Genomic DNA, 26,651 nt, shown 5'->3' with positions numbered 1-26,651 from the left:
CACTGCACCACCGTGCCGCCCTCCTTGCCCCGTAACCCCACCTGACCCGCACATCTTTGGACCGCGTGAGGAAACCGGAGCACCCGGAGAAAAACCCACGCAGACACGGGGAGGATGTCCGCATAGACAGACAGGAATTGAACCCAGGATCCTGGCACGTGAGGCAGCAGTGCTAACCACTGTGCCACCATTGTCAGAGCTGCTTTTTGTTCCGCCCTCTGCTATTTCAATTGAAGGGAAGACTCTCCCTCGTCTGATGGAGACATGCGCCTGCTGCACCTGACCTCCATGTTGCCATTCTATCCATGAAAAGGCTTGCCAGCTGTTTCGTTGTCAGCCTTTCATTGGAATTGAGTAAATCTGGCTGGGTTGAGACGACAGCTGTTTTCTCCAATGTGCGGGCATCTGCACGCATAGTTTTAATTATAAACATTTTCGAAGATTCCTTCATGTCTCAAATGGGGAGTTGTGAAGGTAAGATTTGACTCACATTTCCTCATCTCTTGTTCCTATTTTTAGAAATCTTGTTAAACCGTGTTTGGTGCGATGGGTTTAACCACAAAGGGAATTGGCTGAAGAACTCCCAAGTTGGTGCGACTTAGGAACTTTACAGTCCGAGGAGAAAGCAGACTTTCACCACTGCAGGCCGGACTCCGTTCAAAGCCACATTGCTGAAGTCATGTTTTTACCGAGGCTACTTCGGTCAAATTTTGGGAGACAGGCATCCATTTGCTGGGTCCCAATGCTGATACAACTAAATCCAGCTCCATTCGCCTGATGGGGAGGAAAGAAAGTTGGGTCTGGGTTTCATCTGCTGGGGCAAGGGAGCGGGATCCACTAAACAAAAAAAAAACTTACGCTCGTATAATGTCTTCTACACCCTCAGGACACCCAAAAGCACTTCACAGATAACGAATAAATAAAAGCAAAATACTGCAGCTGTTGGAAATCTGAAATAAAAACAGAAAATGCTGGATAAACTCAGCAGGGTCTGGCAGCATCTGTGGAGAGAGAAACAGAGTTAATGTTTCGAGTCCGTAAGACCTTTCTACCGATAATTAAGTTTGACGTGTAGTCAGCTTCGTAAGGTGGAAGGCACGGCAGCTGATTTATGCACAGCAAGACCCCACAAACGGCAATAAGCTAAATGACCAAGTAGTCTGTGTTTTTTTTAAAATGATATTGGTTGAGGGATATATGTTGACCGGGATGGTAGGGAGACCGCCCCCCGTCGCATTCGAAGAGTGCTAAGGTATCTTTCATATCCACCCAAGAGAGCGGACAGGGCCTCGCTTCAAAGTCACATCTGAAGGACGGTGCATCGCTCCTACAGTCAGCCTAGATTTTGTGCTCAGGTTCCTGGAGTGGATCTTGGATCCTGAGCCCTCCGCTCCCAGAGGCAAGAGTGCTGCTGGGCTGGGGCTAAGGCCACACCTGTAGGACAATCACTGGGAGCCAATTTATTGTCCAACTAAACCCAAATGTCGCATATGGACCAGATGTATGTGACTGTGATGCCTTCACAGATGAATAGCATCCACATTCGCTGCCTGAGCAAACAAGTAAGGGCTGGACCACGTGTTGGAAAATGAGGATTAGGATTAGAGAGAGGGAGGGTCACGTGATGTGAGTGTGGGAGCAGTCGTATTGGATTGCGGAGGAGGTGTAATGGGCTGAATGGCTTACTTCGGTCCCTATGTATCGGATGATGGTGTTCTTCGACTTTACACATTATGATTTTAACATCAGTGACTTGATCTCTAATTTCTCTTGCACGTCGAACATTATGCTAAGGACAATACAGGCTCGGCACAAGGCTCTACATATAACTATCTCTCTCCATCCTCTGTTGCATGTCTTTAGGATTGGTGGCTAGAAACTGGCCTGCCACTTCTGAGACTGCTAGATGGTAATTGCGTTTCCTGGCTTCTCTGGGTCTGGGCAATTATACGTTTGTCGTGCTTTGATTGTGCTTTCTGTGTATTTGGCTGAATGCCCCCATCACCTACCTTGGCCCTATATTAACCTATGATACCTCAGCGAACTTCCCAATTGTCTATGATTTATCTCTTCTCCGTAAACATTCACACTTGATTATTATCAAAACTGCTTTTCTTATTTGCCAAAGAGTCATCGGACTCGAAACGTTAGCTCTTTTCTCTCCCTACAGATGCTGCCAGACTTGCTGAGATTTTTCAGCATTTTCTCTTTCGTTTCAGATTCCAGCATCCGCAGTAATTTGCTTTTACGCCTTTCTTATTTGTTGCCGGGAGTGACGCATACCAATTGAGACCTTTTGAATACTGTCTACTACTGCCTCCAGGCAGATTCATGACATGTAAACATATTAGGTTCAGGATGGATCTCAAGTAGAGGTGACAGCTTCCAATAACTCTGTCTTGAAGAATCTAACAATTTAAATTATGTTGAGATACATAGAAGCATACACAGAAAATAGAAGCAGGAGGAGGCAATTAGGCCTTTGAGCCTGTTCTGCCAGTCATTGGCTGATTATCAAGTTCAATACTCTGATCCTGCCTCCCCCCCCATATCCCTTGATCCCTTTAGCCCCAGGAGCTGTATCTAATTCCTTTTTGAAACTGTACCGCTACATACTACCACAGAAACTACACAACGTTTTGGCCTCAACTACTTTCTGTGGTAGTGAATTCCACAGATTCCCCACTCTCTGGGTGAAGAAATTTCTCCTCACCTCAGTCCTAAAAGGTTTACCCCTTATCCTCAAACTCTCACCCCCTACTTCTGGGCTCCCCCACCATCGGGAACATTCTTTCTGAATCTACCCCGTGTAATCCTGTTAGAATTTTGTAAGTTTCTATGAGATCCCCTCTCACTCTTCTAAACTCCAATGAATATAATCCTAACTGATTTAGTCTCTCCTCATATGACAGTCCCGCCATCCCAGGAATCAGTCTGGTAAACCTTCGCTGGACTCCCTCCATAGCAAGAACATCCTTCCTCAGATAAAGACACCAAAACTGCTCGCAATACTCCAGATGTAGCCTCACCAATGCCCTATACAATTACAGTAAAATATCCCAATTCCTATACTCAAACGCTCTCACTATGAAGGCCAACGTACCATCTGCCTTCTTTACTACCTGCTGTATCTGCGAGCTTACTTTCAGCAACTGATGCATGAGGACAAAGGTCTAGCTGAGTATCCACCTCTCTCAATTTACATCAAATAATAATCTGCCTTCCTATTTTTGCTACCGAAGCGGATAACTTCACATTTATCCACATTATACTGCATCTGCCATGCATGTGCCCACTCCCACAGCCTGTCCAAATCCCTCTGAAGCATCTCTGCATCCTCCTCACAGCTCACCCTCCCACCCAACTTTGTATCTGCAAATTTGGAGAAAATGCCCTCATTTAGTTCCCTTGTCCAAATCTTTAATGTATAATGTGAACAGTTGGGGTCCTGGCACAGACCCCTGCGGTACCCCACTAGTCACTACCTGCCAATCGGAAAAAAGCCCATTTATTCTAACTTTTTGCTTTCTGTCTGCTAACCAGCTTTCTACCCAAAACCACTAGCTGCAACTAAAGATATTTATAATGCATTTTTTGGTGTTGTATAATTTAAAGGTGGAAGATGGTCATTTGTTTGATAATAGACCACCCCTAAATATTATCCCATATACGGTGTGAAAACCCTATTGTAATTGGGTTGCGCACTCAAATTTAAAAAAATTTACAGTACCCAATTATTTTTTTCCAATTAAGGAGCAATTTAGTGTGGTCAATCCACCTACTCTGCACATCTTTGGGTTGTGGGGGTGAGACCTGTTGTGTTTGCTGTTCGATATCTAGCAAGGAATCTACCAAACGACTTGTGATTTGTCCTAACCATGATCTTTATTAAATCACATGTGGTAAGTGAACGATCTGTTACAGAGCACGTTATCATGGAGTTTCTTTGTACTCCCCTGGAACTACATCTAACATGACTGTCCACTTGTACGTCTTATAACCATTTCCCGATCACCGGATGTGCCTGCTCTTATAGCTGAGTGCTTTGTCACATGACCCCCGTCTGGAGACCGCATGGTGGGTCTCTACCGTCACCTGCTGGTTGGAGGTTGCACCACCAGCTATCTACAATATTGCTAACAGGCCTATCACCACATTCCCCTCCCTTAGAAAACATTAATGTTTGTTTACAACTATTATTAGTATTTGAACTTTATACATTTGTGATATGTTTAAACAATGTGAACAAGTTTAACTAGGGTGTCCATAAACTTGATATGCCTGGTCAGTGTCTGTCTCTTTCACTCAGGTCATTGTTCCTCCCTCACGGGATAACCCCTGTGATAATGTGGGCTGTTGCCAGCCTTTTCGAAGACTGGGTTACATACCGGCCACTTACTTCGTCTCCTCTTTACTCTGTGCCTTTCAAAGGTCTTTGTCGTGTTATTCACCCTGGGGTAACACGGACTGCAAACTTGGATGCAGTTGTACTGGAAAGCAGACACCAAACTTAGACGTTGGTTCAATACGATTTATTGAACTTCTGTAACAGTGCACACAGCTGGCTGTGGGTTGACACTCTACGACTCTAAGTGTGCTAACTCTAACTAACTAGACCAGACTAGCTCTGAGCCACGTGTAGAAGGTGCTAACTGATATATACACCCTGACTGTCACTACAGTTGTCACCAGTGGAAAGAGGCGGAGTGCTGATGCCTCGTGTGTTTTATAGTGGGAAACCCCCCTCTAGTGTTTTGTCTGGTGATTGGTTGTGTTCTGTCCTGTGTGTTGATTGGCTATGTGCATGAGTGCATATCATGACAGTCTACATCCGCGATTGCCAGGCGTGCGTCACCAGCCTCTTTCTTTTCCGTTTCTTGCCACGGCGCCTGTTTGCTGCTTCTCTGTCTGTTTTCTATCCCTTCTGTCTCTGGCTTGTCAGTCACAACCTCGCCTTCTTCTTTTTGACTTTTGTCAGTGGGATGAGCTAGCTCTCCTAGTCTTCTCCTCTTCCTCCTTCTTGTTTTGACAATTGGTTTGCGAATTCTTTTGTGTTTAAGTTGAGGTTTGGCAGCCCCTGGTGTGGTGCTGGCCTGCACCCTGTGCTCAGAAGCCTGTGGATTTTCAGGTGGATCCATAGGCGCTGGGTTGTGTGACCACGCCCACTTCTGTGGTATCAATGGAACGTTGGGGCATCTTGCTTTCTGGTGCCTGGGTGGAGGTTCGATCCAAGGCATCAGATGCCGCCTCTTCTTAGCTCACCGGAGCATCGCACAATGGCTCCTCTTCACTCGAAATAACAATGCTGACACGCTTTTTGACAGTGAAAGAACAGTGATATATTTGCAAGTCAGAATCGTAAGTCATTTGGAAGGTGTTTTGGAGGTGATGGTGTTCCCAAGCTCAGAACTGATGAATTACGGGCAGCACGGTGGCGGAGTGGTTAGCACTGCTGCCTCACGGCACTGAGGTCCCAGGTTTGATCCCGGCTTTGGGTCACTGTCCATGTGGAGTTTGACCATTCTCCCATGTTTGCGTGGGTTTCACCCACACAACCCAAAGATGTGCAGGGTAGGTGGTTTAGCACAGTGGGCTAAACAGCAGGCTTGTAATGCAGAACAAGACCAGCAGCGCGGGTTCAATTCCCGTACCGGCCTCCCCGAACAGGCGCTGGAATGTGGCAACGAGGGGCTTTTCACAGTAACATCATTGAAGCCTACTTGTGACAATAAGCGATTCTTATTATTATTATTAGGTGGATTGGCCACGCTAAATTGCCCCTTAATTGGAAAAAAAATGATTGGGTACTCTAAATTGATTTAAAAAAACAACCTCCCTCATCTATGGACGGCACAGTGGTTAGCACTGCTGCCTCACAGTGACAGGGACCCGGATTCAATTCCAGCCTTGGGTGACTGTGAGGAATTTGTTCGTTCCCCCCCGTGTACGTTCACCCCGTGTCTGTGTGGGTTTTCTCCGGTTTTCCTCCCACAGTCCACAGATATGCGGGTTAGGTGGATTGGCCATGGTAAATTGCCCCTGAGTGTCAGAGAAGCTGTAGCCACCTAAAATGGCTGATTCCCGATTAATTTGGCCAAAACCCGATTTAAAATGGCTAACCGAAAAGACTGATGGGAAAAGCAGCCAACAGGTCACAAACGGACAGCTGCAGACAGAATAGCGTATTCGGCTCTGGGGAAGTCGGCCCAGATCGATACTCAAGACTATTAGCAGCACATCAACCCAGACATCTGCAGTTTAATTGTCCATCCCCGGGAACAATTGCAACATATTAGCAATTGAATGCCGGGCCAGACCTGTCGGCGCCTGCAGTGGCCGAAACAAAGACAGGTGAACGACCACCCCCTGATCGAGGAATCGCCCCATTATTGGACATATCGAACCCAGTGATTGGGAACAAGTCCAATCACTTGGGACTCAGGGTCAAGGGCCGCCCCGAGAGGCGGGAAGCCCCTGGGCCCTATAAATTGAGGGGCCAAGTTCAGATCGCACTCTCTCCCTTCTTCTCCTGCTCGCAACCTTCGCAAGAACATCGACCAGAAACAGTAAGTCTGACTCCAGCAATCGCTACCCGATAAAGACTCCTAGCCATCGATCCATATCAGCCTTTTGAATCCCGCGGGCCAGATCCAATTCGATAAACCATTTGTTTCCCTGACCTGGTGGGCCATCTCCTAAAGTTAAGTATTGGCCAGTAGTGGTAGGTTTTGATATAGATAGTAGGATTATTGTGTAAGTATTGATTGCTGTACATAATAAATGACCGTTGATTTCAATCTTACTAAGCGGTGTATTGACTTATCAATCATAATTCGAGCTTGAACCATGTGGCGGTATCAGAAAGATACCTGGCGACTCGTGAGCAAAGGTGACATAATCAGAGCAAATAAAACTAAGGCTAAAAAGAGCAACAAAGCGCTGGTTAGGGTATGAGGTTACGGAGACAGGGCAGGGCGGATGGGAGACTGGACAGGTGCAGAGTGCGCACTCAAAAGGTCAGTGCAGTCCCGAATGGCCTCCTTCCGCACTGCAGGGATTCTATGTTTCTATAATTTGCTTGTGATCCACTGGCCAGGAATAATGATTTTGTAAAATGTCCTTTGTTAATATCCTTGAATATCTCCTGAGTCAACTGCAAGCCAAGTGTAAAGAAATTACACTCAAGTTATCTTGGCAAGGAAGGCACGGTGGCGCAGTGGTTAGCACTGCTGCCTCACTTCGCTGAGGACCTAGGTTCAATCCTGGCCCCGGGCCACTCACTGTCCACATGGAGTTTGCACATTCTCCCCATGTTTGCGTGGGTCTCACCCCCACAACTCAAAGATTATCATAGATTATCATAGAATTTACAGTGCAGAAGGAGGCCATTCGGCCCATCGAGTCTGCACCGGCTCTTGGAAAGAGCACCCTACCCAAGGTCAACACCGCCACCCTATCCCCATAACCCAGTAACCCCACCCAACACTAAGGGCAATTTTGGACACTAAGGGTAATTTATCATGGCCAATCCACCTAACCTGCACATCTTTGGACTGTGGGAGGAAACTGGAGCACCCGGAGGAAACCCACGCACACACGGGGAGGATGTGCAGACTCCGCACAGACAGTGACCCAAGCTGGAATCGAACCTGGGACCCTGGAGCTGTGAAGCAATTGTGCTATCCACAAGGCTACCGTGCTGCCCACAAATGATATAACAGATATGCAGGTTAGGTGGATTGGCCATGCTAAATTGCCCCTTAATTGTAAAAAAAAATAATTGGGTACTCTAAATTTAATTGTTTTCAAAAAAAGGAAGAAAAAAAATGATCTTGGCAAAAATATTTCTGATGCTGATTAGCAAGGAGTTCCATTTGGCCTGAGCATTGGTTTTTTCCAATTCCACGCATGTTGTACTCCAGTGCCCCGAGTTTTCAGCTTCCTGTGCCTCAGAGGAATGAACTTCAGAGGCTGCAAGTTGCATTTTAGTTTCAGAGCACAACCGTGTGAAATAACGCAAGGGGACAATAGAGAGAAGTAAACTTCACAGCTGGAGAGCCCAGAACCAATGCAGATCATTTACTCCTTTTCTATCCAGAAGGGACTTCCTCTTACTGGGAGAGGACTCGAGGGATCCTGCCTACCCCCTGCTCCCTCGTCCAACTGATTGGCCTTCATATGGTGAACCCTGACCTTTAGCGACAGCATAAAATGGGAAACAAAGCACCAATCGCCATTGTTTTCTGTTAGGCGATGCTGATCCAGGACGCGCCGAACTACGGCGAAGCCATTGCGCTACTTAAAAAAGATTACGCCCAGCGGACGAACACGCTCTTCGCCAGGCACGCACTCGCCACTCGCTCTCAGCTCCCTGGTGAGTTCATAGAAGGCTTCTGGCGGGCCCTAATCCCACTAGTCCGGGACTGTGACTGTCAGGCTGTTACGGCCACTGAACATTCTAACCTTATGCGGGACGCTTTTGCTACGGGGATTGGGTCGGACCTCATACGCCAGCGACTTTTAGAAGGGGCCACGCTCGATCTCGCAGAGACAAAGAAGCTAGCGCTCTCTATGACGGTCGCCTCGCGCAATATCCAGGCCTACGCCCCCAGCCGTGTGGCCCACCCCTCCTACGCATCGTGGACCCCACAGACGGCCGCCCCAGCGGGGGCCATACCCAGCCAATACGCCTGCGCCACACGCCAGCCAGCTAACCCCGGGGGTCCTCGATGTTACTTTTGCGGCCAGCAAAAAACCCCCCCGCCAACGTTGCCCGGCCCGCGCTGCCCTTTGTAAGGCTTGCGGTAAGAAGGGGCACTTCGCCGCGGTGTGCCAGCCCGCGCAGTCGCAGTCGCCGCTATCGCCCCCCTCGAATACGCACAATGGGCGCCGCCATCTTCTCCCCCTCAGATCACACGCGGCCAGTGGGCGCTTGCCATCTTCTTCCCCTCATACCAAGCGTGGCCAGTGGGCGCCGCCATCTTGTTCAACCCCTGCCACGTGCGGCCCATGGGCATTTTGTCCTCTCCAAGATCTCCCCCATGGCACATGGGCACCACCAGCGTTCCAGGACCCGTGCCCCCCGGGCACCCCATCATCCGACACCAGCGACGACCAACCACGACTCGCCTCAGTGACCATCGACCAGTCTCGTCCGCACAACCTGACCACCGCATTGACCAGCGTTAAAATCAACGGACACGTGAACTCTTGCCTGCTGGACTCCGGGAGCACCGAAAGCTTCATCCACCTGGATACGGTAAGGCGCTGCTCCCTCGCGGTACACCCCGCCAATCAAACAATCTCCCTGGCCTCCAGATCCCATTCCGTGGTGATCCGGGGGTACTGTACGGTCACACTCACGGTCCAGGGCGTAGAATTCAACGGTTACCGCCTCTGCGTCCTCCCTAACCTCTGCGTTGCCCCTACTCGGCCTGGACTTCCAGTGTAACCTCCAGAGCCTAACCCTGAATTTTGGCGGGCCCCTACCACCCCTTACTGTGTGTGGCCTCGCGACCCTAAAGGTCGATCCACCTTCCCTCTTCGCAAATCTAACCCCGGATTGCAAACCCGTCGCCACCAGGAGCAGACGGTACAGCACCCAGGACAGGACCTTTATCAGGTTTGAAGTCCAGCGGCTGCTTTGGGAAGGCATCATCGAGGCCAGCAACAGCCCCTGGAGAGCCCAAGTGGAGAAGTTAAAACTGGGGAGAAACACAGAATGGTCGTGGACTACAGCCAGACCATCAATCGGTACACGCAGCTCGACGCGTACCCACTCCCGCGCATATCTGATATGGTCAATCAGATTGCACAGTACCGGGTCTATAACCCCCGGGGACGCGGACAGGTAGAGAGGGAGAACTGGACAGTCTGGAGGGCCGTCCAACTGGCCCTATGGTCCAGGAACCTCCTGCTGGCAGGAGGTCCTCCCTGATGCACTACACTCCATTCAGTCACTACTGTGCACCGCCACTAACAACACACCCCATGAGCATCTCTTTGCCTTCCCCAGCAAGTCCACATCTGGGGTGTTGCTCCTGACTTGGCTCGCAGCTCCAGGACTCGTCCTTCTCCGTAGGCACATCCGACTCCACAAGGCGGACCCGTTGGTGGAGAGGGTGCAGTTGCTCCATGCGAACCCCCAGTATGCCTACGTGGCGTACCCCGACCCTGACAGGATACTGTCTCCCTCAGGGACCTGGCACCAGCTGGTTCCCCACACACCCCTCCGCCCCGGCGCCACCCACCCCTCCCCTGGTGCACCCAGCCGCAACCCCCGCTCCAGGACAATCCGTCCTCCCCCTGCCCACGCCCAAGGATGAAGAGGATTTTGACACGCTCCCGGAGTCACCAAAGACCAGACCAGCATCAGCATTGCCGCCACCACTGCGTCGCGCCCAGCAGCACATCAAGGCCCCGGACCAGTTAAACCTCTAACTGGTTCACTGGACTTCAAAATAATTTTTTTTTCCCCCGCAAATATTGTGTATGTAAATTCAATTGCTGTATATAGTTCTTTACCACCCCTGCCAGACTCAATTTTAACAGGGGGTGAATGTGGTAAACCACTGTTGCGCCTATATTAGGTGATATACGGTAGGACCTGTATTACAAGTACGGCGGTAGTCCCTGCCTGCTGGCCCCGCCCAGTAGGCGGAGTATAAATATGTGTGTCCTCCGTGCAGCAGCCATTTTGCCAGCTGCTGTGGGAGGCCACACATCTTAGAGCAATAAAGCCTCAGTTGGATTCAACTCTCGGCTTTGTCCAAGTGATCGTGCATCACGTTACAATAAATCTATTTGGAGAAAATGAAGAAGAAGAAAAATTCACAATCGAAGGGGCCATTGATTTTCTTCTCCCAATGCCCTGGAAATTCATCTTAAATTCCTGGAGATTCCAGGACAGTTTTGGAAGGTTGGTAACGCTATCGTTCATATCAACACTGACTTTTCTTTTACCGTCTCCAACTAAATAATACATTGCCGCCATTATTCTATCCAAGATATCCACAGGGGAAGATTGATTAGGCTGAACCGCTTTTCTGTGGGGAAAAAAACCAGGGGCGCTATTATCCCCCCCCACGCCAGGTGGGAGAATCACCGGGGCACCGCGCGAGTCACGCCCCGACCCCCACACACGATTCTCCCACCCCCCAGAAACCAGAGGCGTGCGATTCGACCGGGCCATTCGGAGAACCGGCGAGCGGCGATTCTCCGGCCCGAATGGGCCGAGCGGCCGCTACGACACGACAGGTTCCCGCCGGTGCCGTCCACCCCTGGTCGCTGCCGGCGGGAACCCTGCTGGGGGGGGGGGGCGGCCTGTGGGGGAGGGAGGGGGGCTCCTTCATCGGGGTGGCCTCCGATGGGGTCTGGCCCGCGATCGGGGCCCACCGATCGGAGGGCCGGCCTCTTTCCCCCCCCCCCCCCCCCCCTGGGCCTACTTCCTTCCGCGCGCGGCCCCAGAACACCGGCCCCATGTTGGTGAGAGGCCGGCGTGCGTAAGACGTTCCCCGCGCATGCGCAGGATGGCGTGGCCCAACTGCGCATGCACAGGATTGGACTGCCCCAACTGCGCATGCGCGGGTTGGCGCGGCATGAAACGCGACGGCGTTCACAACGGCGCGAACACTTGGCCTCCATATCGGAGAATCACCCCCTAGGAGTCTAAGGGATGACCTGATCGTGGGTCTTCAAGATTACGAAAGGGACTTTTTACAGGGCAGGCATCAAGGTGGTCCCATCTTCGGGCAAGACCAGAACGAGTGGCCGTAAAGATAATGTCGTCATCAATTGAACCAATAGGGAATGCGAGAGACACTTCTTCGCCAGAATGTGGATCTCACTATTACAACAACAACTAGCATTTATACAACGTTTTTAATATAGTTGAAAGGTTCCAGCATGTTTCGCAAGAGCACGTCTCAAAAGAAAATTTAACATTCGACCACAAGACGTGGGAACAGAAGTAGACCATTCGGCGCATTGAGTCTGTTCAATATGGAGCCGCATGAGGCGGTATTAGGACAGTCACCCAACACTTTTTGGTTAAAAGGGCAGGGTTTGAGTAGAGTCCCGAAGGAGGAAACAGAGGCTTAGTGTGGTAATTTCAGAACTTAAGGCCTCGGCAACTCAAAGCACGGCCGCCAATGCTAGAGTGCTTAAAATTGGGGTCGCTCAAAAGTCCAGAGTTGGAGGAGCACAGATATCCCTGGGGGCTCTGAGGCTGGAGGAGATTGAAGAGATTGGAAGGGTCAAGGACATGGATGGATTTGAAAACAAACAAGGGATGAGAATTTTAAAATCAAGGTGTTGTTTGACCGGGGGGGGGGGGAAACTAGATAAGAACATGAGGGCGAGCAAGGAATAGGAGGATATATTGATGAGGTTTGCTGAAAAGGAGTGAGGAGACCCACTTGGAACATAAGCACCAATGTTAATCTGTTGCACCTAATGATTTGTTACTGTTCTGTAAATAATTTGTAATATCTTGTATTCCTACATCAGATCGCAATGTATCCCCCAGTAACAGACTTCCCATTCCCAGAAATTGTTCACATGAGAGCGACGGGGTGATCTGTCTGGTGTTGACCGGGGATGCGGTACTAACAAAACTATCCAGTATCAAATTGATCGAGTGCAACAGAAACTCATCTAAGTCATTACTTTTTAAAAGAAATTCCTTGATATAACAATGGTTTTCAAAAGGAGAGAATAAATCAAACTAGGATAAGGAAAACTGCCGAACCTAACCTAGGCCCAGTTAGGGCTGCAATGTTCAGAGGCGCCCATATTACCGTGGTAACATATGCCCCAAGTCTGTTCAATATAACCCCATGCAAAGAACTTGACACGGTGTTCATTAATACAGGAAATAGCTGTTACAATCAATAACACAAGCATTTTTTTAATGTCATTTTGCTGATGGGTTGCCTTGATACACGCATTGTTCTGTGGCTGCCTTTCAGAATGGAGACTGGCATCGTGACGCTCAGTACAAATCTGGAGAATGTGAAAATAATGGGAGTTAGACAGATGTCAACAACTGATTTGTAGTCAAGTTTTTTCCCCTCTCCCCTCCTATCTTCAAAGCACTGACCGATGTCGGCGTCCAAAATGCCCTCTGCTACCTCATCCTAAAATGTGACCGCACTGAGAATTGGCAGGCTGATTAACTATGAGCGCCTCACAGTTGGGCTTGATCCTGTTAATATATTCCAACCTGATCTTGCCCTTGTCCAATATCCATTCAGATGTTGCATGCACATACCACCATCCAAAAAACTAACATGCATATACCGGTACACACACGTGTGAATGCACATATACATTCATATATCTGTATATCTATGCATGCACACGCACACACTTATATTGGCATGTACGTGCTCACACAAATGTACTTACGGAAGAATACACACAGACATGTCTATACACGTGCACACATGTACAAATGTGTATCCCTGTGTGTGCACACAAATGTACCTACACAACCTACAGAGGTTATTCATGAAGGCCCCACCTTCTCAACCTCGCCCTCGCCTGAGGTGTGGTGACCCTCAGGCTAAATCACCACCAGTCAGCTCTCCCCCCTCAAAGGGGGAAGCAGCCTATAGTTATCTGGGACTATGGCGACTTTACCTTACCTTTTACCTACACATGCGCACACAAACATACATACATATACCTGTGCTTGTACATATACACATAAATATATCTGCGTGTGTGCACAGGTTCATACCTGTGTGGCAGGAGTTGCTGCTGTCAATGGCCAGCCAACTCAGCCCAAATTGGGGATGGAGTTTTTGGCACTTCAGGTGTCGAACCAGAAATTTCAATGCTGCTCAGGGATCAGGGCAAATGAAGGGTCGCGCCTTTGGAAAATGTCACACTGACGGCTCCAAGCCCAGCCTTGGTGCAGGAGGATTGCATTGAATCAGCATTTGCGAAGGGAGATTGTAGCATAGTGATAATGTCACTCGACCAATAATCCAGAGTTCCTGGGCCAGGCTAATACCTGGAGACATTTGTTTTTTTCCAATTAATGGGCAATTTAGCATGGCCAATCCACCAAACCTGCACATCTTTGGGTTGTAGGGGTGAAACCCACGCAGACATGGGAAGAATGTGCAAACTCCACACGGCCAGTGACCCAGGGCCGGGATTCGAACCCAGGTCCTCAGCGCCGCAGTCCCAGTGCTAAGCACTGTGCCGCATGCCACCCCAATACCTGGAGACATGAGGACAATTCCCACTGTAAGAGTCCTTCCTATTTATTCCCTAATTTCCCCTTTCTTTTATTTTGCTGCTCTTATTTTGATCCATGGATGATTAATGGACATGCCTCTTTAAGGCAAGCAACCAGTATCTTTAATTCAAGTGGAAGAATCCAGGGGTTACAGGAGAGATCACTTTGCTAGTCTGTGCTGGTCTAAACAGAAGCTGCAGACTTGTCGGCATGAGAGAGAGCGATGGCGTGGGACTTGGTTTGACGGATTGACTGGTGGCCAATGAATTGGCCCAAAAGGCCGTACTCTGCTTGGTGACAGGATCCTATCCCAGTGGAATGCTTTTCAGAGTCATAAGGAGCTTCAGCTTTGATTCTGGCATCCCAGGGGCAAGAGTGCCTCCTCTCTCTCCATAAAATCTGCTGTGAGTGCTGTATCTCTGAACTTGCAGAGAGACCATCACTGCAAAATTTAAGACTCGAGACCTGCTATCCCTCTCCAGAAAGTCCATGAGTGTTGTACTGCTATCTTTCTCCAGACAAGCTGTGAATACTGCATTTCTAAACCACAGGAGAACCTGAATGAATGAATCTACAGAGAAGGCCAGTAGAGATTGCACACAGAGACTTTAACCTACAAACCTGCTGCGAAGGAAGCGGTGCTAAAAATAATCATCTGAAACATTACTTATGATTTTTACCCCTTTCCGCCCCTTTGTGTTTGTATGACCTGTGTGTGTGTGTGTGCGTGCGCACATAGAGGGTGAGGGCAAGTTAAAGTGGGGAGTTAGGTATTAGTTAACAGTTAACAAGTTGTATTTGCTGCATATTTCATAAATAAACAGTAATTGTGTTTACATTTACAAATCTGGTGACTGTAATTATTGGGCAGCCAAGGGCCAAAGACTTCGCGTATTTTTCTAAGAATTATTGGTTAATTCACTTGTGTTGTGACTCTGGGTCAAATGGGGCTGGAATTGACCGTGCGCAGGCCCAGGGGGTTCATAACACCATCACGGCAGCTGGTGGAACTTAAATTAAATTGATAAAATCTGTAATTGAAAGCTAGTCTCGGTAATGGTGACCATGGAACTACCATTGATTGTCTTTTTAAAAATCCATCTGGTTCACTAATGCTCTTTAGGGAAGGAAATCTGCCGTCCTTGCCTGGTCTGGCCTACATGTGACTCCAGACCTTCAGCAAGCAATGTGGTTGACCATCTGAAATAGCCCAGCGAGCCACTCAGTTCAAGGGCAATTAGGGATGGGCAACAAATGTTGGCTTTGTCAGCAACGCCCCCCATCTCAAAAAAAAGAATACATTTTAAAAATGAATGAAATGAAATGAAAATCGCTTATTGTCACGAGTAGACTTCAATGAAGTTACTGTGAAAAGCCTCTAGTCGCCACATTCCGGCGCCTGTTTCAACAAAGAGGTATATGAAAAAAAAGGGGGTTTTTTGGCCAAAAGCTCAGATGTTGACATTTGCACAAGACTATTACTTGAATATATAAAAAAGGCATATAAATACGAATTTGGATTCAAACGGCCCCTAGTGGACACGGGGCCCAAAATACAAACCAAATAAGGGTAACCAATAAGTCTGATGAGTGAAAGGGAAAAGTGTGACTCTTCGGAAATTTGGGGGCAAAACTAATTCATCAAGACTGAGTGGCGGGCAGATGATTCTGGCTAACCAATGTAGCGCCTGACCTGCCAGTGCTTTGATACTGATCCTTGGGCGCCTGAAATGGGAACGTCTCCCAGCGCTAACGGCCCTCGGCTCCACGGGAGCAAAGTTCACTCATATCAAAGGAAAGGGAGTTACTCCACAAACTGCATTCACCATTCTCGAAGATGTCCATAGTCGGAGCACCCAGCTGAAGGGGGGGGTTTGATGCCTCGATAAATCTGAGCAGGGCAGATACTTCGGCGTCCAAGTGGTTGACCGTTCGTTCTATATTCTGAAGTAAGCAAGAGAGGGAGAGGAAGAAAGAAATCAAATTAAACATCATCTGCGATAGATAAACAAGAGAAAAGATCCTGCATTTATAACAGTGCTTTTCACAATCTCAGGATGCCCCAAAGTGCTTTCTGGCCAATGAAGTAATTCTGGAATGTAGGGAACAAGACAGCCAATTTGTGCACAGCAAGATTCCACAACACAGCAATGAAATAATAACTAGATTTAAAAAAAAAAATTTAGAGTATCCAATTCTTTCCGCCCCCCCCCCCCCACAATTTAGGGGCAATTTTGCATGGCCAATCTACCTACCCTGCACATCTTTGGGTTATGGGGGTGAGACCCACACAGACATGGGGAGAATGTGCAAACTCCACACGGACAGTGACCTGGGGTCGGGATTGAACCCGGGCCCTCGGCGGTGTGGGGCAGCAGTGCTAACCACTGCGCCACGTGCCGCCCGAAATAATAACTAGGTGTAATTCCCATTGCCATTTGCCTTGACATTTAATTAGTCCTGCCTTCCATCATGCCACAGATCTTCACTTTTGTTCTTTACTCTCCTCTCATGTCCTCTGTACTTTCCCCAAACCTCTAACTGTTTCTAATTCTGACAAAAGGCCATCAACCTGAAATATATAACTTTTTTAAAAGGGTCAATTTAGCATGGCCATTCCACCAACCAATCTGGGTTGTGGGGGTGAGACGCTGAGTCAAACGAGACACTTGGTGGCACGGTAGCGCAGTGCTTCACGGCTCCAGGTTCGATTCCCGGCTTGGGTCACTGTCTGTGCAGAGTCTGCACGTTCTCCCTGTGTCTGCGTGGGTTTCCTCCGGGTGCTCCGGTTTCCTCCCACTGTCCAAAGATGTGCAGCTAAGGTGGATTGGCCATGCTAAATTGCCCTTAATGTCCAAAAACTTAGGTGGGGTTACTAGGTTACAGGGATAGGGTGGAGGTGTGGGCTTAAGTGGGGTGCTCTTTCCAAGAGCTGGTAAAGACTCGATGGGCTGAATGGCCTCCTTCTGCACTGTAAAGCCTATGATTCTATGAATTCTATACGTAAAACATTAACTTGGTTTCTCTCCCAACAGATGCAACCAGAGCCGCTGGGTTTTTCTAGCATTTTCTGGTTTTATTTCAAACTTCCAGCAGCACTTTGCTGGTATATTAGGCAAAAAGGGTTGGATGGAGGCTCTTGTGGAACATGAAATTCCAGCGTAGACCAACTGGGCTGAATATTTACCACAAATGTAAATTCTCTGCAATCATCCATTGTAGCATCTCTTATGCATACCGTAACCTCGCATTGCTACACTCAAAAACAGGGAATGGGCTTTTGTTACCTTTTCTACAATATCCAACCGTTTGTGGAGCGTCTTATCATGTTCGCACCAGTGTGTGTCATCCCTCTGTTGGACTGTTTCTGAAATGAGTAGGTCATCAGTCAATCAATACATTCTCTCTCTCTGTCCGCACTCTACCTGACTCACTCATTCTCCCTCTTTCCCGCAGTTCAGGTAGTAAACAGTAGCAGAATTAACTAAAGATCACATCACTATATGTGAAAATGGCCCATCGGGTCTGTACCGGCCACCCTACCTAGGCCTAATCCCCCACCCTATTCCTGCAACTCCAACCTCAGGGGCAACTTAGCTTGGCCAATCCACCTAACCTGCACATCTTGGAGTATGTATTAAAGACTAAAGCAGATGTTAATAGCGGAATAAAGATCAGTGCTGTCGGAAAGCAAAATTTGTGCATAAGATACAGCTTGGGGGGGGGGGGGGGGGGGGGAAACAAAATGGAGGCCAGAGTTCATAGTTTGAAGTTATTGAACTCTAAAGTTGAGTCCAAAAGACTTTAAAGTCTATCAGAAGATGAGGTGCTTTTCCTCCAGCTTTCGTTGGGTTTTACTGGAACATTATTTTCATAGAATTTACAGTGCAGAGGGAGGCCATTCGGCCCATCGAGTCTGCACCGGCTCTTGGAAAGAGCACCCTACCCAAGGTCAACATCTCCACCCTATCCCCATAACCCAGTAACCCCACCCAACACTAAGGGCAATTTTGGACACTAAGGGCAATTTATCATGGCCAATCCACCTAACCTGCACATCTTTGGACTGTGGGATGAAACCGGAGCACCCGGAGGAAACCCGCGCACACACGGGGAGAACGTGCAGACTCCGCACAGACAGTGACCCAAGCCGGAATCGAACCTGGGACCCTGGAGCTGTGAAGCAATTGTGCTATCCACAAGGCTACCGTGCTGCCCATTATATAGGCCAAGGACAGAAATGTGAGCATGAGAGCAAGATGTTGAATTGAAATGGTAAAGCGACAGGAAGGTTGGGGTCATGATTGCGGATTGAGCGAAGGTGTTCCCCAAAGCGATCACCCAATTTGATAATGCGGTCAAGCAACCTGAAAAATCCTTCCAATACGCCAGTGGCAGGCGGTAAAAGGAGGAGAGACACTGGTCAGTTATGCTTGGTGTGGAGTGGCCCCCCTCAAGCTATAAGCCTCTGGCAACAGACTAGCGACCTGTCCTAGGAATAACTAGCTATGGGAACAGACAGAAAGTCTGCCTTAGTGCATCAGTAGGTGTGGGAAGAGAACTAAGATGCTGTCTTTTAACCTCCAATTACCAGTGCTGGCACTAATACATATTGTTACAGCAGGAACATTTTTTGGTATATTGTTTTATTTCATAGTTATCTTACCAATAATTCTCCACATTAATGCCAATAGGAGCTCATCCAGTTGGGACAGTACCCCAATCCTATCTCCTTATAAGGGATCCAAGTGCACAAACCTTTTACATAATTTCCATAGCAACAGAAACAACATGTTGTATGGTTAACATACCAACAGAGGTCATCAAAAAGGCCAGTCAACTAATGTCAGTGATGGAGAAATTTTTCAATAAACCACAGAAACATTGATTGGCACTTGGGAAAAAAAATGGGTTAATAAACAAAGTTGTTAAAGGCAAATTGTGTTCGGCTAACTTGATTCAGTAACAGAGGAGTTGCCGAGGGCAGTTTGACGGATGTGCCTTGGGCTTTCCAAAGCCACAACCTCTACCATCTCGAAGGACAAGGGCAGCAGGCTCGAGGGAACACCATCACCTGCTTGCTCACCTCCGAGCCACACAGCATTCTGACTTAGACCTAATTTTTTAAATATAAATTTAGAGTACCCAATTCAATTTTTCCAATTAAGGGGCAATTTAACGTGGCCAATCCACCTACCCTGCGCATCTTTGGGTTGTGGGGTGAAACCCACGCAAACACGGGGAGAATGTGCAAACTCAACACAGACAGTGACCCAGAGCCGGGACCGAACCTGGGACCTCGGCGCCGTGAGGCTGCAGGGCTAACTCACTGCGCCACTGCTGCCCTTGACTTGGAACTATAATCGCTGTTCCTTCACTGCCAATGTGTCAAAATCTTGGATCCCACAATGAGATCTCCTACATCTGCCTGAGAGGCAGGGGCCTTGGTTTAATATCTTATCCAATTGATAACACCGCCTTGATACCGTACTGGAACATCAGTATTGTTTGATTTGCTCAGGTCCTTGAGTGGGACTCGAACCCACAACTTCTATGGTTCAAAGGCAAAATGGCCACCAGCTGCAGCTTTATCATAGAATCCGTAAGGTGCAGAAGGTCATTTGGCCCATCGAGTCTGCATTGAGCCTCTTAAAGAGCATCCAACTAGGCCCACTCCCACACAAACCCATAACCCCATCTAACCTTTGGACACGAAGGGGCAATTTAGCATGGCCAATCATAATAATAATAATCTTTATTATCACAAGTAGGCTTACATTAACATTGCAATGAAGTTACTGGGAAAAGCCCCTAGTTGCCACATTCCGACACCTGTTCGGGTACACAGAGGGAGAATTCAGAATGTCCAATTCACCAAACAAGTCATTCAGGGCTTGTGGGAGGAAAACGGAGCACCCGGAGGAAACCCACACAGACACGGGGAGAACGTGCAGACTCCACACAGACAGTGACCCAAGCGGGAGTTGAACCTGGCACCCAGGTGCCGTGAAACAACAGTGCTAACTACTGTGCTGCCCACCTAACCTGCACATCTTTGGACTATGGGAGGAAACCGGAGCACCCGGAGGAAACCCACGCAGACACGGGGAGAACGTGCAAACCCCACATTGACAGTCACCCGAGGCCGGAATCGAACCCGGGGCCCTGGCGCTGTGAAGCAGCAGTGCTAAACATTGTGCTACCGTGATCTTGGTTTAGGCATACGGGGACTAATTTCAAAGTTTGCAGATGATACAGTAGACAAAGAATAACAACAGATTTAAGGTGAAATCGACAGACAGGTGGTAGACTAAATTTAATATGGAGAAGTGTGAAGTAATTCACTTTGACAGGAAGAATGAGATGAAGCAATAATATTAAATGGTAAGGGACACAAGGGCAGAGGGAGCGGGAATGTATGCACACAAAACTGTTTGCAAAAAGACGTAAAAACAGAAAATGCTGGTTAAACTCAATAGGACTGGCAGCATCTGGGAGGAGAGAAACAGAGTTCACGTTTCGAGCCCGCATGACTCTACTTCAGAGCTGAAGACGGGTAAATATGTGATGGATTATAGGGGAAGTGGGGTGTGGAGGAGCTGGGGCAGAATAGAAGGTCAGGGCAACCTCGGAGCTAAGGACAGATCGACAAAGATGTCAGGGACACAAGACAAATGGAGTGTTGATGGCGACATTCAGGGAAACGCCAAGAGGAAAATGGAAAGCAACAAAGGTGAACATGGTGAAAGAGACAAAAGGAAATCCCGTCGGAGAGGAGTGCAGCACTTCCTCAAGGAAGCCATTCCTGGAAGAGAAGCGGCAGTGAAAGAGACACTGGGAACCCTTGACTTTATAGATAGAGGAATATTGTTCAAAAGGAAGAAAGCTATGCTCAACTTTTATGCAGCATTGGTCAGGCCAGAGGTGGAGTATTGTGGCTAGTTCTGGGCACCACATTCTCGGACGAATGTCAAGGCCATGGAGAGGGTGCAAAGAAAACTAGTTTCTCAGTGGGTTAATTCACCGGGTGGTATGGTATTGCCAAGCAAATCCCAACGTAGATCCAATCTAGGCAGAACAATGATGTCCAATTAGGCTTTTAAATCTAAATTAATTTTAAAAACTTTTTTTTAATGTGTATATTAATATCAACTGCAAGATGGTCTGAAATAGGATTACTCTTAAAAGACCTTTGGACAAAGCAAAGGATGTTCGCAAGTTTAGTGCTATGCACTGGTCCTAACATCAGAGGGCTCCCTCCACCAAAGGAAGTAAGACCAGAGACACGGACCAGCCCGAAGTACGAGAGCTGAGATTAGGGCAGGCCATGGGGTAATTAACAGAAATGCTTAAAATGCAAACAAGAGACATTTTGGCACAGATTCAGACTCTTTCCGAGTTATCATAAAAAATTAGGCTAGTGTCAGTAAAGCAATGTAACCAGAAAGACTTTGCAATGAGAAGCAAGCTGAAAATGGGCAAGTTAGAATGGTGGAATGCAACAAGGGCGAAATAATAAAAGCATCTACTAATTTGTTTATTGCAATGCTGATTATAGGTTTGAATTCATTATTAATTGGTGTAAGAAAAACAGGTTACAATGAGGGGGTGTGCCCATTGCAATGAGGTGACATTATAATTAAGGTGCTGTAGCGGGCTCCACCTTATAATTAATGTGGATTGTAATAAAGGTTCGAGACTCGGAAACTGGCTTTGCAGTCCTGGGCTGCACTAAGAGTTTAGAATTCTTTGTTTATTCCCTAAGTTCCGAGGCACTTAGAGACTTGCTTTGCTGCATCCCACTAAGCTGAACTGACACATATTGGTCACTGAGACCACTGTCTCTCATAGTCACCCCTGGAGTAAACAGAGGAACTGGGGTCAGACTGTTCCCTATAGTCACCCCTGGAACTGGGGTCAGACTGTTCCCTATAGTCACCCCTGGAACTGGGGCCAGGCTGTTCCCTATAGTGACCCCGGGGGTACATTGAGGACTGAGATCACTATCTCCCATTGTCACCACTGAAAGTCTGGGGATACTATTTCCCATACTCATTCTTGGGGTGCATTGAGAAATTGGGCATACTTGTCTCCCATAACTTTGGGCAGCAAGGTGGCACAGTGGTTAACACGGCTGCCTCACAGCACCACGGACCCTGGTTTGATTCCAGTTTTGGGTGATTGTGCGGAGTTTGCACGTTCTCCCCATGTCTGCGTGGGTTTCCTCCGAGTGCTCCGGTTTCCTCCCACAGTTCAAAGATTTAAAAAAAAAAAAATTTTTTAGAGTATCCAATTCATTTTTTCCAAGTAAGGGGCAATTTAGCGTGGCCAATCCACCTACCCTGCACATCTTTGGGTTGTGGGGGCAAAATCCAAGCAAACACGGGGAGAGTGTGCAAACTCCACATAGACAGTGGCCCAGAGCCGGGATCGAACCTGGGACCTCGGCGCCGTGAGGCAGCAGGGCTAACCCACTACGCCACCGTGCTGCCCTCTCAGTTCAAAGATATGCAGGTGAAGTGGATTGACCATGATCAATGCCCAGGGTTACAGGATAGGGTGGGGGAGCGGGCTTAGGTGGAGTGCTCTTTCGGCGGGTCGGTACATACTCGATGGGCCAAATGCCCTCCTTCTGAACTGTAGGGATTCTATATTGGGTAGGGTGCTCTTTCCAGGAGCCGGTGCAGACTCAATGGGCCGAATGGCCTCCTTCTGCACTGTAAATTCAATGATAATCTATGATTAATCTAGGACAAAGGTTCAGCACAACATCGTGGGCCGAAGGGCCTGTTCTGTGCTGTATTTTTCTATGTTCTATGGGTTCATAGTCATACTTAGCATACACTGAGGAACTGGGGCACTTAATAATAATAATCTTTATTGTCACAAGTAGGCTTACATTAACACTGTAATGAAGTTACTGTGAAAAGCCCCTAATCGCCACATTCTGCCGCCTGTTCGGGTACACAGAGGGAGAATTCAGAATGTCCAATTCACCTAACAGCACTCATCTCCCACAGTCACTCCTGAGGTCTCCAAAGCAGCTGTTTGGCACATTGGGACCCCTTGGGATAATGGATTAGGGAGGTGGTGGCATAGTGGTATTGTCACTGGGCTAGCAACCAAAGACACAGAGTAATGCTCTGGGGGCCCAGGTTCAAATCCCGGCACTGCAGATGCTGAAACTTGAATTCAGTAAAGAAAATCTGGAATTAAAAGTCTAACGGTGACCATGACACCATTGTCGATTGTCGTAAAAACCCATCTGGTTCACCAACATCCTTTAGGGAAGGAAATCTGCCGTCCTTACCCGGTCTGACCGACACGCGACTCCAGACCCACAGCAATGACACAGTGTGACTCTTAACTGCCCTCAGAAGGGCAATTAGGGATGGTCAATAAATGCTGGCACAGGGCAGCACAGTGGGTTAGCCCTGCGGCCTCACGGCGCCGAGGTCCCAGGTTCGATCCCGGCTCTGGGTCACTGTCCGTGTGGAGTTTGCACATTCTCCCCGCGTCTGCGTGGGTTTCGCCCCCACAACCCAAAGATGTGCAGAGTAGGTGGATTGGCCACGCTAAATCGCCCCTTAACTGGAAAAAATTAATTGGGCACTCTAAATTTAAAAAATAAATAAATGCTGGCACAGCTTGAGACGCCCGCGTCCCATAAACAAATAAAAAAGAGTCGAGAAAACACTCCTACCAAATCTATTTTCTCCCTCTTACCTCCCTTAACTTAAAGTTGCATTCTCTCTCAACCAAACACGTTTATCTTTCAATGTTCTGAACCTTTCTGCGCCTTCAAATTCCCAACACTCTGCCTTATTTCATTCTCAAACAATTTAGTATATTGAAACTTTTCTCTGTTCATCATTAGACCCCAACTGTAAATCCAACAATAAAAATGAATTAAGTTCACCCCCCACCCATATTAAAAAAAAATAGGAACGCAAGTAGAAAATAACAATAGGGGCGGGGATAATGTTTATTTCATCACCGGGCTGGTTAAATAGATACACCCCAAACTGCGAGAGACGCTTTACAGAGCCGAGCTACCCACAGAGTGACTCGTGAGTGTCACCTACCAGTCGCGGCCAGTCCCAAGAGCAGCAGGGTGGCAGATAGAGCCCACACTTCCCGCATGGTGAGGACTCAGCCTCTTTCAATCCCCCCCTCTCCTGTCTTCAGAACCTGGCAGGGACAGAGAGAGAGAGAAAAATACTTGTGCGGGATATCTTCCAGGTTCCAGCTCCAAACTGCGCCCTTCCCGTTTGTATAGCTTGGCTGTGGCGATTGAAATCATTGACCACTCCCACCCTGGGAGTGCTCTGTGACTTCCTCACAGCCTCTTGTTTAAATTGCAGCTGTTCTGGAAACTATTGCTAAGAGCTCCAGTGAGATTGAAGTGTTTATATTTTGATCAGCCAAGAATCCCATTGATAAGAGTTTCTAGCGGGGGAGAGAGAGGAGGGGGTTCATGCTGGGGCAACACAGCCCTCTTTTTGCCCACACGGGTAAAATGTGAAAGATCCCATGGCACTGTTCGAAGAAAAACAGGGGGGGGGGGTGTTCTCCCCAGCGCCAGGGCGGCACAGTGGCAAGTACTGCCACCTCTCGGCGCCGAGGACCCGGGTTCGATCCCGGCCCCGGGTCACTGTCCGCATGGGGTTTGCACATTCTCCCCGTGTCTGCGTGGGTTTCACTCCCACAACTCAAAGATGTGCAGGTTAGGTGAGTTGGCCATGCTAAATTGCCCCTTAATTGGGAGAAGAAAAAATTGGGTACTCTAAATTTATAAAAAGAAACAGAGTTTTTTAAATTATGAAGCGTTTCGACAGGTTTCATAGGGAAAGACCGATTGGGAAGTCAGTGATGAGGCATCATCAGTTAAAATTCCAATAAAGAATGGACTGTGAATGGGCGTTACGGTGGCGCAGAGGTTAGTACTGCTGCCTCACAATGCCGAGGTCCCAGGTTCGATCCCGGCCCCGGGTCGCTGTCCGTGTGGAGTTTGCACATTCTCCCCGTGTCTGCGTCGGTTTCACCCCCACAATTCCAAAAAGAGATTTATCGGGTAGGTGAATTGACCAAGTTAAATTGCCCCTTAATAGGAAAATAAATTGGGTACTCTACATTTTTTTAAAAATGAGTTCTCCCCCATGTCCATGGACAATTTGTACCCTTCAACCAATGCCCGAAAAAGGTTCAAATGATCATTATCTCATGGATGTTTGTGGGATCTTGCTCTGCGCAAATTAGCTGCTACGTGACAACAGCACTCTGAATGTATGACTCTGCCCATCAGGGCAGTCACAGCTGAGCCCTAATGCTTCCACCAGAGGTAGGTCATAGATCATAGAATTTACATTGCAGAAGGAGCCCATTCAGGCCAGTGGGTCTGCACCAGTCCTTGGAAAGAGCACCTTACGCCTTCACCCTATCCCCATAACCCAGTAAGCACACCTAACCTTTTGGACACAAAGGGGCAATTTAACATGGCCAATCCACCTAACTTGCACATCTTTGGACCTAGTGTCCAGGAATGCGCAGGATAGGGTGGGGGAATGGGCCTCGGTAGGGTGCTCTTTCAGAGGGTCGGTGCAGACTCAATGGGCCAAATGGCCTCCTTCTGCGCTGTAGGAGTTCTATGATTTGGAGAGGACTCCAATGACATGTCCTTACCTGTTGCTGCTAACTCTACACTGCTGACCTGAGCTCGAGGTCAGGTGCTTTCTTACATCACTGGTGGGCGGTACTGTACTCAGCCCCAAGTTAACCCTTAATGTATCAGGTCCTTCTCTACTACAATCCCGAGGAGCATGAAGGTGCTATATAAATGCAAGTCTTTATTTCTGCCATTAATCAGAAGTAAACATTCAGTTTGGTTTTGAATCAGAACTAGCGATTTTCATCTCACAGAATGCATTTGGGGTATATTTTGGAATTTGTGGACTATTTTGGACAGAGTCTCTTCACCCTGATGCAATGAAGAGTGATTGGAGAAGGGTAACAATAATCTTTAAAAAAAAAAAATGTTTTATTGAAATTTTTTCCCCAAACAACAATTTTTCCCCTCTTACAAAGCAAACGCAACAATAACAATACAGAAATTTTTAACAATACTCAAGTAACAAAACCCCTTTATCTTTGACCTAAACTAAACTAAACCCCCCCCCCCCCTTCCCCCTGGGTTGCTGCTGCTGGTCATCTGTCTTCCCTCTAACGTTCCCCTAGGTAGTCGAGAAATGGCTGCCACCGCCTGGTGAACCCTTGAGCCGATCCTCTCAGGGTAAACTTTATCTGCTCCAGTTTAATGAACCCCGCCATATCATTTACCCAGGCCTCCAGTCCGGGGGGTTTCGCCTCCTTCCACATGAGTAGGATCCTGCGCCGGGCTACTAGG

General features: G+C 48.1%; 1 protein-coding gene across 1 annotated transcript; it reads right to left on the bottom strand.

Moving 5' to 3' along the window:
* Positions 1–11,861: 11,861 nt before the first annotated feature.
* On the bottom strand, positions 11,862–24,541 carry LOC140403657 (placenta-specific protein 9-like). The gene is made up of 4 exons (XM_072491811.1): positions 24,334–24,541; positions 17,536–17,615; positions 16,075–16,192; positions 11,862–13,002 (listed from the first exon to the last, which is right to left on the bottom strand). The coding sequence occupies exons 1-4, from the start codon at positions 24,389–24,391 to the stop codon at positions 12,992–12,994; spliced, it is 267 nt and encodes an 88-aa protein (XP_072347912.1). The 5' UTR covers positions 24,392–24,541; the 3' UTR covers positions 11,862–12,991.
* Between the last annotated feature and the right edge of the window lie 2,110 nt (positions 24,542–26,651).

Source organism: Scyliorhinus torazame, chromosome 28, assembly GCF_047496885.1.
Source record: "Scyliorhinus torazame isolate Kashiwa2021f chromosome 28, sScyTor2.1, whole genome shotgun sequence".
Classification (NCBI taxonomy): Eukaryota; Metazoa; Chordata; class Chondrichthyes; order Carcharhiniformes; family Scyliorhinidae; genus Scyliorhinus; species Scyliorhinus torazame.
The sequence above is the reverse complement of the archived record's forward strand: the minus strand, read 5'-3'. Positions and strand labels throughout refer to the sequence as shown.

Coding starts and splice junctions, on each gene's coding strand:
- LOC140403657 (XM_072491811.1), bottom strand. CDS start 24,391: ATGCGGGAAGTGTGGGCTCTATCTGCCACCCTGCTGCTCTTGGGACTG. Junction 17,616..24,333: donor CTTGGGACTGGCCGCGACTG/GTAGGTGACACT, acceptor TACTCATTTCAG/AAACAGTCCAACAGAGGGAT. Junction 16,193..17,535: donor GGTTGGATATTGTAGAAAAG/GTAACAAAAGCC, acceptor TGCTTACTTCAG/AATATAGAACGAACGGTCAA.